This window comes from Lepidothrix coronata, unplaced genomic scaffold (assembly GCF_001604755.1).
Source record: "Lepidothrix coronata isolate B3197 unplaced genomic scaffold, Lepidothrix_coronata-1.0 Scaffold297, whole genome shotgun sequence".
Classification (NCBI taxonomy): domain Eukaryota; kingdom Metazoa; phylum Chordata; class Aves; order Passeriformes; family Pipridae; genus Lepidothrix; species Lepidothrix coronata.
This window is the reverse complement of record NW_016690477.1, coordinates 13,973-25,707: the sequence shown is the minus strand read 5'-3', so window position 1 is coordinate 25,707 and position 11,735 is coordinate 13,973. Positions and strand designations below refer to the sequence as shown.

The window sequence follows — 11,735 nt, the reverse complement described above, 5'->3', positions numbered from 1 at the left end:
ATCTTGCATGTTTCTGGTCTGAAGTTCCATGTATCACTTTAAGGTATGGCTAATCCCATTAGAACAATTAACAAGATCATTAACACAAGCAAAGGTGAAATCAAGTGTTAACAAATTACGCCTCCACCCCCAGTATCAATGTCTGCAATGGCAGCCTACCCTCTTTTGTTCCTTCCCATTTAGTGGCTCTTTAAACACCTGAGGGTTGCATCAGCTTTTCCTGCAGTCAAGTTTCCTTGAGAACTGCCTCCACTCTTGAGACATGGCCCACGTTGTTTAACTCCCAAGCATGTCACTTTGGCTACATTAGAGATAAAGTGAATCATCTGAGGAGCCCCAGATTACTCAGATTGTCTGAATCACTGTCCAATTCTCTAACTCTTTTATCACGTCCCCCTGCTAGCTCTGATTCCTGATCTACTATCAAACCAATGATGAAAATACTGAACACTTTTTGGCTTTCAACTTGCTATTTCCACAAACATTTTACAAACAATATTACTAGTTCAGTGAGGCTTCCTCCACGGATGTTTGTCTTTTGAGATCTGATGGCTAACCAGTCCAAATCCCATTGCAATGCTTTCTTGGACTTGTGTTGCTTTGAGCTGGAGATATGTGTCAACCAAATAAGCATGCAGCAGAGGTCAGATATCAAACTCTCCTGCACAGTCACCTTATCAACCTTGCAGTGTCATCAGATATCCAAAAGTTCCTCTTCTAAAAAGCCACACAGACTGGCCTTAGCTACACTCTCCCTCTTAACTGTTTAAATTTCATTTTGCCAGGTTAAAGGTTAGGTTACACTAGCTGTTTCACCTTGCTTTCTGCTTTTGGAGGTCAGCATTGTGTCAGCTGCTTCCAGCACCTGAAGAGGTGGAACAGGGAGATCATCTCCCCACTTCAGGACTGAATAAAAGACTGAAGAGTGAAAGTAACTGCAAATGCTGAGCTGGGCTTGATTTTGACCCTGGCTATCTAACATGATCCCAAGCAACTCCAGAAACCATCCCCTATGAATGGAGTGACCTTTCTCTGAATAATAAACTAAGTGAATTATAGGAACCACTTGGGTGTAGAAATAGAAACTGGGCCCCATCTCTGGCTAATGTTTCGCCCATAAGTCTAAGTTTTGGGTTCTGTATCGTCTAAACCATGCTTAGAGGTGTCTGTGGCAGTCTGGTGATTGCGTGGTAGCTGCTTGGCACCAGGCTGGTTAAGAGTTTCACCTAGAGTGCTATTAAGACTTGCATCTCTCCCGATAGTTTCCACCCAGTTTTGGGTACTTCCCTTAAATCTCTTTCTGTTATGTGTTAGAAGTGCCACCATAGCTACAAGATTTCATTTGAAAGTACCTGAGGTAATCCCTGTGGTCTTGCTGAGAATCACCAGCTGGCAAGAAGCAGGTGGGTGTAGTCACAAATGCAAAAAAAGCAATGGCATTTATATTTGGGTAGGGGGATGGCAACTCAGATCTAAGGGTGAGAAAGGAATATGCACTCTTTCACAGGGGTTCCCACAAAGCCTACAATTTCCTAGGGCCAGCTGAATCATCAGCCCATTCAGTGTGCACTGAAAATATGCTTTGCCTGTGTAAGAAAAGCATGTAAGTGAGCCTCACTCAGAAATGCTGACTAAGGTGCGAAAATCTTTCTGAGGTTTAAATGCTTTTATTAGCATATTGTGCAAATCTGAAGTGTGACTCTCTGTCAGAGGTCTGGATTTGGTTATTTTTTTTAACTTCTTTTAACTGGATGACTGGAAAGGCATCACAGAGAGGCAAGTGCTTGTAGACCCCCTCTTCTTGGCACTTGGTTGAAGTGCTAGGGGTGACAACTGGAAAGACCAGATGTATAAGCAGGATTTAGATCTTATGCCCTCCAGCCTGATGCTAGTGTTGTTTGAAGGCTGAAAGGCAACTTCTGTTCCTTAGAGGAGTTTGTGGATCTCTCACAATTTCACTTCCCTGTGTATTACTTAGGGCACATATGGTCATTGGGAATAGCTGGGTTGAGAAACAGGGGTATTGGTCTAGCAGACTATGGTCTTTGAGATAGCTATAAACGTGATTAAGAGCAGAAGTGTTTGTGTAGAGTAGGGTGCAAAGCCTCTGGGGAAATCTGGAGACAGAGCAAAGTGGTTGAGCAGTTCCATGAGAAGCAGAAGTGAATCTACTATTTCCTGTACTCAGCAAGGGAAAAAGTCTGGTGGAGGAACCTCACAGCCCTGTGGTCCTCCTATGTCCTCTACGCTCTTCAATTCACTTTGTCCCTGAGGTGAACATTTATTGTAAGCATGAGAGAGAAAACTGGCCAGGAGTTTATCCTGTGCCTCTGTGTAAATGTTCTCCAGTGAAGAAGGTGGCCATTCCTGAACCCAGCTTTCTCTCCAGGCAATGCCAGTGGGCTCAGCCTGTGCAGAAGTCTGCTAGACCCAAGGGCTAACCTGTGGAGCTGCATTTCCTTACATGTGTGAGATCCTCCGACAGAGCACAGCAACTTGTATGAACACATATGGAAAATCTCCAGAGCAACAAGCTGCTTTTCTAGATATGAATTAGGAGAGCAAGCATGTGAAAAACCAGCACAGCTAGAGGTTCTCAGAGCAGAGAATAAACCAGCGTGCACTGCCTCTCTTCCAGATCAGGGATTTCACACAGCACAGTCTAGGCAAGCCCCACTGAACAGCCCCCTCTCTGGATGCCGGCACAGTTAGCAGAGATGCTAATGGGATACAAGCACGGATCAATCAGTTTTTAACTCTGTGCATGATGAGACTTTCGCTGTGGCACCAGGAAAGTCATGTCTGAAAGAGAAGCTTACACAGCAGAGAAGAAGCTGGAAAACTTTACAGAAATGTCATGACCTCTGTCTGCCTTTTTTGCAGAATCATGAGGTTAGGACAGGACTTCTGGAGGTTTCTTGTCCAAACCCACGCTCAGAGCAGGGCCAGCTGAGTTTCAAGTATCTCCAGCGATTATATCCCACAACCTCCCTGGAGCCCTGGAATCTAGGTGTTGGACTACCGTCACGGCCAAAAACTTTTTCCATACACTGAGTAACAATTTCCCATGGCTATTGCTTCTTATTGCCCTGAGGAAAATTGTCTGCTTCACCTTTACACCTTCTCACTAGATCCCACTTGAGACATGTCTTCTTGAGACTGATCAAACCCAGTTCTCAGTGTCTTTTCACAGAACAAGTGCTCCAGCTGTGGAGCACAGCAGCTCACAGAGTAAGGTAGAGGTTCTGGTGCTTGTGCAGATGGGTGCAAAGGAGCTGGGTGGGCTGGCACAGTGACTCATATTTGGCACAAGAGACTTGGTGTACCCTGGCACTTATTTGTATTTTAAAGGCACCTTCTGCATATATTTAGTCTCAGAAAAGAAGAAAGAAATTAGGACGGAAAGGCAGAAAATGGTGGGTTATTGAGATTACAGATGAAGTCTCCTGCCCGTATCTGTATCCCTCAACAGGGCAGATAAAGAGATGACAGTATCTTTGTAGGCAACTCTAATTAGTTTTCTCACCACTAGAAAATAAGTATCTTCTTTGCAATTGCTTTCAGCTTCTACCCCAGCACCTAAACATTTCTTATTTGTATCCCTTTAATTCTGCTGGTGTCAGATACCTCATCTCCAAAAGCTGAAGAACTGAACTGGGCTGCAAGCAGGGGCTGGATAGACTCAGCTTCCAGTTCAAGGTGAAAGACACTGAAGGAGCTGCACAGCCCATGGGTGTGCCTGCCTGCTGCAAACAGCTTTCCCCATGCTGTGCCCATGCCCCAAAGCTACCAGTGCTGAGACAGCCCTTCTTCTAGCCCACTTTTCCTGTGCAAAACCACAAAGATTGTTTTTAAGTGACTATGGGCACTTCTCATTTAAATGTTTCAGAGATGATTAGGCTTTGAACTTTCAGAATAAGAAGATAATTTAAAACAGAGAGCCTGCATTTTCAACTAGCACTGAAAACAGCCTCTTTGAGATATTACTACAAAATAAGAGGCCAAAACTTTATGGCCAACACCACAAACGGCAGTCTGGCAATGAGGCAATGGCTTTTTCATCCCAGTCTGTATCATATGCTATTGCTATTGTGGGATCATCAAAACCCTGATGTCCTGCAAAAATCAGAAAAAAGCACGAGCCATAAAACTGATGTTGATGAAGATGTTGATATGGTCACAGTAGCCACTCGTGGGGAAGATTGTTGCAGTTGCCACCAGGTCATAGGAAACTTCTTGGGCAAAGGACTCTCTCACGCTCCAGGACATCTTTATTTCGTGCTTAGTTTTGCAAGGCTTATTTTAAACAGAGGGTATAAAAGCTATTGTTATCAGTGAAACATGTTCATGTAGGCTGGGATTCCAACCTGCTAATTATTAATTAGTTCTAAGCATCAGGAGTGGGAGTAGTTATACACTGTCAGTGTCTACTGCTGAATAATACGGCCATGGTCTCTTGGGAAAAGAACTTTCACCAATGCAATCAGCAGTCTGTAAAGCAGTCTGTCTTGTCTTAAAGCAGATTTGGCTGCATTAGATTAGATACACTGCTTTTTATTGGCTGTATTGACTACATGTCCCACTAACAGGAGATGTAAACATCTATAATAGAGACAGCCTATGGTCACTGAACTGAGTCCTTTCTTTACAGAAGGGAGCCCCCCTTCAGCGGGGGTTCCTGTAAGAAGATGGCAACACGGTGACCAAGGGATAGTTATTAGTTGCAGTTTTGTTATCACTGGCCTTTCCTTTCTGTCTCAGCTTTAATAGGCTGTTTTGGCCATGTTGTCATGTGTATAGCACCCCTTCATTTCCTTCATTTCCTACAGTGAGAGCAAGTAGTGGATACTTAAAAGCTCTTTACGCCAATGAGGGAGCAAACTGAATACAGTAACATCTGGACCCCTCTAGGATTTTTGGTTTCTTGCAAACAGAAATCTTTAAGGAGACTTGAACACCACATCCCAAGGGACTGCAGAGGAATTGACTTGTGTTCTGAGTTTTTGGGTGTGCAGATCAGTGAGCCCAGAGGTTGCGCACCTGCACCCCATACTCTCTTTGGGTTCAGCCAAGCTAACAAGCCCTGGCTCCAACCTCGCAGCCAAAGCAGGAGCAGTCATGAGATGCTTTGTTGCTTGAGGAAAAGGGTCTATATAGTTTCTCTTCTTTTGATTATATGATGATTTTTAAAAGAGCTTCATCAAAGATATGATTGCTGCCAAGCGATGTCCCACTGCAGACTTTGCTCCTCCCACATCAGAAAGCATCAGTTAAGGCCTGGCTAAACTGGGTGTATTACCACACTTCCACCCCAGGGGTTAACATGTGGGGTGAGACTGGGCTGCTGGTGGTGTTGATAGGCACTGCATGCTGATCAGCAGCTATTTGTGAGGTACCACTTCCTGCCAAGCACTGTCCAACAGACTGGCAGAGGGCCTGCATTTCTCACAGTGCTGCAATGCACCACATCACTTAGTCAGATCTTGGTTTGCTGCCGCCCCTGCTGCACTTCCAATAAGTAGGGGCTTATGCGACAGTCCTTGAAATTCTCATTTAGTTTTTCTTATCCTAAAGAGTTAATTTTCAGTGAAGTACATGTAACGGCAGAGTCTGGGCTTCGGTTAGTAACTACCATCACCTCCACAGTAACACAACTATCACTAAGCCAAACAGTGACAAAATCCCAAAGTGTGCTTGTTGGTACAGTCTCAATATTTTACCACAGCAGATACTGGATAACTTCCTCTAACCTAATTTTCTTTATTCTTCCAATTTTGCCTCTAGCCAGCAAATTCAACATGACGGACACATATTCAGAAACGACAGCTGAATATACGTACGATGAACACGCTTTGTCCTGCAATAAGGCTGACATCCAAGAATTTGGGAAAATATTTCTGCCAATATTTTACATTGCGGTGTTTGCTCTTGGCCTCACAGGGAATCTAATGGTGTTTTTTGCCATTGTGAAAGGCAGTAAAAAAAGCATCACTGACATCTATCTCCTGAACTTGGCTATCTCAGACCTTCTCTTCGTGATCTCCCTTCCGTTCTGGGCTTCCAACACAGTGCGTGGATGGACCCTTGGGACTATTTCATGTACAGCTGTTTCCTCGCTGTATTACATCGGTTTCTTTGGGGGCATGTTCTTTATCACTGTTATCAGTGTCGACAGGTACTTGGCCATTGTTCGAGCAACATATTCTCTGAAATCCAGAACAGTGAGACAGGGCTTTCTTGTAACCTTTGGAGTATGGGCAATAGCGGTTTTAGTGTCAGTGCCACATTTTGTGTTCTCCCAGCTGGTAGAAAATGACTGCATTGCTGTCTTCCCACAGAAGCTGGAGAACATCTGGCCAGTGTTCTGCAATATGGAGCTGAACACCATTGGCTTTTTCATCCCAGTCTGTATCATATGCTATTGTTATTGTGGGATCATCAAAACCCTGATGTCCTGCAAAAATCAGAAAAAAGCACGAGCCATAAAACTGATCTTGGTTGTGGTGGTTGTGTTTTTTCTGTTTTGGTCTCCTTACAATGTACTGATTTTTCTAGAGACTTTAAAGCAGTATGAGTTATTCTCAAGTTGCAACCAAATTAAATCATTGGACTACGCAATGCACCTGGCCGAAACCATTGCATTCAGTCACTGTTGTCTCAATCCTCTTATCTATGCCTTTGCTGGGGAAAAATTCAGGAAATACCTTTATCAAGTCTGCTTGAAGTACTGTCCATTCATGTGTTTCTGTGGCCCCTGCAGTCACTACCAGGTCACCCATTCAGTTAGTTATGCAGAAAGTGTTGCGAACAGCAACATAACCCTGAACACCAGTGACCAGGATGGCTCTGTCTTTGTCTGAAAGGCTCTGGGAAGGAGAAATGTCTGTATATGTCTTCTGCAGGGCTAGCAAGCACTGAGGGATTGCTGTTACCCATATGAAGAGACGACAGCTGCACTGAATTACTGACATGCCTCTTGTTAAGCATTAAATATTCTAAACCAGTAAAGATTCTAAAAACAAAAGCAGTACAATATGTCAGTGAGAAACACGGAATGGAATCAAGAGAAAGGAAGGGGAAAGTAGAAACGAAAAGAGTGCTCTGTGCTTAGAAAAGGGGACGGAGAAGAATTTAAGGATAAGAAACCTTTTGAACAGTTTCATCATGGAACTGTGCATGTGTCAGTGTATGTACGTGTGATACTAATGTATATAGATCTAAACTCATTTTTTAGGCGAAGAGAGATCTCTTTAATGAATGGTAGCTGTTAGGAGGATATTTTTTATAGTAAAGGGGTATATTTTCCTGATGCTATATATCTATATGGAAGTGATTTGGGGGCTATTGAATGCAACAAATGTTTTTACCTGTGCTTTCATCCCTAATAAAACCCAACTGTTAAAAAAAAAAAAAGAGTTATTTATTAACACGCTTTTGGAGCCAACAGTGCACTTTCTGTTTCTGCAATAATAGAGAAAGGACTGTCCTTAAGGATCGCCAGTAGACTTATCTCCCAAGTACCATGGGCTTGGCCTGAGCCAAAGGTCAGAGCTCAGTGGAGTCCTTCACTTGGCACATCCCCAAGCCCTCTGCTGAGCCAGGGGCTGCCAGCTTGACCAGCACCTGCTGGGACAAGGGGAACTAGAGGTATGGGTTTGGGTATCACTATGCTTAGTCCAAATATAGCATGATCAAGCTGAGCATGGTAAGTACATGCTTCACACCCGTGCTCTGCTTACTCCATGTTGTAAACAGCAATTGTGTCTGTACTGCCATAGACAACAGCTTTTGGGACAAAAGAACCACTTGCCCATGCTCCTTACTACAATCTTCCTCAACCTTTGGGACCTCCCCACCACGACTGACTTCCTCAGGGAAAACTGCAGGTATACCCAGACTTAATGCATCCCAGAGGACACATTTCCCATGTGTACTCCACAGCAGCCAAATATCCTTTTTACTCTTGCAATAACAGTGCATTGGGGGTGGAAAATGTCAATCAGACAACTGAGACCCCTTTGCCAGCGACCTCCTTGGGAAACTACAGCCATCATCTGCTGCAAGGGCAAAGGAGATGTTTATTGGCAATGGTGACTAGAGTCAGGTAAATGGAAGAAGGATTGTTACCAATAATGAAGTTGAAATCAGCTTAAAAGGAAAAATCAAGGACCAATCTTACAAAACAAGTCTGTAACAGTGGGGTCCCATTTCTATACACTGTTGGAACTGAAGAAGCGCTCTTACTTTTCAAATAACACAAATGAGTTGTTTTAGAGTATCAATGTGAGGAGTAGGCTGTGAGGAGTAGGCTCTTTCTTTGAGGACCTTAGTATCACCTTGTTTCTAAGAAAGCTTGGAGGAGAATGTGTCCATTGAGCAATTTTCCATATACAATAATTCCACAAATATTAAATAATCCATTTTTTTGTTACTGAATATTCATCCTGCTCTGCTGTAAAAAAAAAAAGATACCTTTTCATAAATTCTTTGTATTAGGTGTAAATATGTAATATATGCTCAATTTTGTAGTTTTCAGCTATAAGTGGACTTCCAGACTCCAGACTTACTGTCTAAGATTGTGTAGCATGAGTGTCACTTGAAATCAAATTACTTTTCAAAATTCCATCTGCCTAATCAAGTGGTAGAAAAGAAGTCTGTCTGTTCCTACCCTCAAGAAAGTGTTATTTTTAAGATATGGTATTTTTACAACGTTTTTTTAAAGAAATGCTAAGATGTGCAGAAAGAAAGAGGAAGGTGCTCTGAGACTAAACAAGAAGTCATCTGCATGAAATCAGCCTGAAGAGGGTGGATTGCCAAGCTGAGCAATGCAATCTTGCTTGGTTTATTTAACTTTACTTTGATTTTTCAGACAATGGTGAGTTACTGAGCGGGAAGAGTAAAAGGCACCTTTAAATATGATCCACACACAGTCTCTAAAGTGAAAGGTGGAAACCCAGGGTTTTCTGCTAGCTTCCTGGGAAAGGAGAGCCTTTTCCTGCTTCGCTCCAGTGGTTTCTTTCCCAGCAATCCTACCCATCACCAGCACAATGCATCATATTCCTGTCATATGGATCATCCTTTTGGCAGGGCAGACTTTCTACTGAGAGTCAAACTGCCTCATCAGACCTGAGTCCTCTGCAAGCTACAACATGTGAAGCTGCATCTGCAAAAATCCTTCACTTCCAAGTCAAGAGCCCCTTCTGACAACCTGCACTCCTTCTGTCTTCTTTGCCATACCATGCAATGGAAGACTTCCAAGGATTGTCAGTGTAACATTGTCAAGTTTTATGCTACGTATTTGCAAGTTATTATATAGAATTTGCCATTTTACATGCATGGTCTTATTGATCAATATTTGAGCATTTGTATGAGATTAAAAGCTTCAGGAGAGTTTCTAGGCATTGGGCTCTGCAGGACCCCAAAAATATAATATCTGCAGAACGGAGTTTAATGAGTCAATGCAGTGGGCCTTGGGCAACAGATGTTGACAAGAATCCCCTGATCCAAAGAGCTGAACCCTTCTAACAAGACCTGTAAAAGTTCAACTTTATGGATTAAGCCTGGCTCCAGCAGAATTAAGAAAGGACTCTTGAGATAATTGTATCAGACCATGCCTAAACCCTTTAATCCCTTTCCCCTTATGTAATCCTGGTTGAGGGAAATATTAACCTATTGGGTAAACTGCCGTAAAATTTGTGTAATTCCCTAATTAACATAGCTCATCCTCCTCATTAACATGCCCTGCCCCAAGACCCTTACATTGCGAAGCACGTGTTCAATAAAGTATTCCAGTTTATACCCCATACTGGGATCGCTTAGTTTTTGACCCCTGCTGGGTTCTGCCACAAACATCTAGTTATGCAGATTCCTCCTCACAGCAGAAGTGGTAAATCTTTGAAAACCCAAGTGAAAACCAAAATCAACATTTTCATTTTGTTTGTATTACTTGGAAGAGTATTCTTGTAATTGTTCTTTAAAAAGCTTCAGACTCCATGAAACATACCACTGCTCTGAGAGCCACAAGTGGCAAACTTTACCAGGACAGGACAGGGTTGGGCATTGCTGCCCTTCACTGCACTGCACCATGGCAGCAGGCATGGGGAGCCAGAGCCTCTCAGCTCCTGCCAACACCATGCCTCTTTTGTGATTTGTGACAGCTAATATTGTGTAGTTTCCTGGATTTCTACTAATTTTACATATTACGTTCCTTGAGGTATTCTTTGCACAATTCAAGCCTGACTGAAAGCCCACTCATGTCTCTTTAAGAATTGGACTTTCAGTTAATTGTAGCCTTTATTTAAAAATACAACTTCTCTTTCAAAACCTCTGCAGCAGGAAACGTGTTTTTCTCACTGCCTGGCTAGTTTACAACATGTAAAGCTTTTCTATGTAGAGCACTAATTATGCATGTATCCTTAGGCAGGATCAACACATCCCTGAGGACCAGCAACCATCCAGTCCCTACCCACTAGTCATGAGAAAGTAAACCAGTCTCTCAATATAGGATAAAACTTTTCCATCTGCCATAAACTAAGGACTGACTTAGCAAGTCACAATTTACACACAGAAACACTCACAGACACACACACACTTGTTGTGTTTTCGGTTGTGCAAAAAACGAGGTCAGGAAATCTCTGGGTTTGTGGGGAGGGGTGCTGGGCTTTGAGGTTTTGAGGGGTGGTGAGCTACCTTTGCATCTTATTTGTTCATCATGATCAACTTTTTTCCTGTTTGAGAATCACATTGACACTTAACATTAATCTTTTTTCAGATGGATTGCAGTTTGAGGAACTAAGAAAACCCGAATCCAAATTTCCTCAGCAGGTTCAAGACTATATTTCATGTTCTACTTAAAAATAGAATGAACAAGATACATATTCAGCCAAACTGCTTGCAATGAGATACATGGACATCAGTATTATTTTTAGGTGCCACTGTGAATCCCTCTTAGTCAAATATTACATCACAGTTCCAAAATAATAGGATTTATGTTTCTTAATTTTTAAGCTGACCACGGGCACTCTGAATTCTTGGGGGTTTTAACTTGTACAAAAAACTTAGAAATGCTACCAGATCATCGCATCGGCTTAGGAAATTGCTCAGCAGTGAGAGCGGTCATTTTCAACACTGGCATCAGAAGGAGCCAGCCACTACCCACATATTTCCTTTGGATTCAGCATTTGCTGGGAGTGGATCTGAAGTCCTGGCCCAGAGTAGTCTGAAGTTTTAATGTATTTCACAGATAAACTAGTTATAAATTAATGGATTATGGGTTAAGTTCTGTCATTTCCATTTTTCTCTATAACCTTTGTGAAGTCTCTCACTCAGATTTTGTGGGTAATACAAAACCCTTCTCCTAGCAGGACAAGGGTCAACTTTGTTGTCAATGAGGGGACAAGTCTGATCCATGCAAGTCCCAAGTCCTGTTATCACTAAAAAACAAATGAGAATTTTTCAAAAAAAATCTCAGTTACCAGCTTTATTCTTTCCAAATGTGAATTCCAGAAGTTGCACTATATCTGCCCACTATTGCTTTTGCAGCTCCTAGCGGTAACATCTTTCCTCTGTAGTTATTACCCAAGCATGATGTGGTGCTTCATCAAAGGCCATTGATGCACCACTTCTAAAGGAGCCATTGAATGAAATATTTTCTGTATTAAGGCCTTACCTAGTCCCGCTCAAAGATCTGCTGTTTGCACTTCAGTTTCTTAACCCTATAAGACACCTGGAACTCT

General features: G+C 42.6%; 1 protein-coding gene across 2 annotated transcripts in view; it reads left to right on the top strand.

Annotated features, from left to right (window-relative positions):
• Positions 1-7,385, top strand: part of CX3CR1 (C-X3-C motif chemokine receptor 1) — a 29,186-nt gene extending 21,801 nt beyond the window's left edge. For both annotated transcript variants that reach the window (XM_017837227.1, XM_017837226.1), the window contains one exon: positions 5,785-7,385. In XM_017837227.1, the coding sequence (XP_017692716.1) occupies positions 5,799-6,860 (1,062 nt within the window). In that variant the 5' untranslated portion in view covers positions 5,785-5,798 and the 3' untranslated portion in view covers positions 6,861-7,385. The remainder of the gene's footprint in view (positions 1-5,784) is intronic.
• Positions 7,386-11,735: the final 4,350 nt, after the last annotated feature.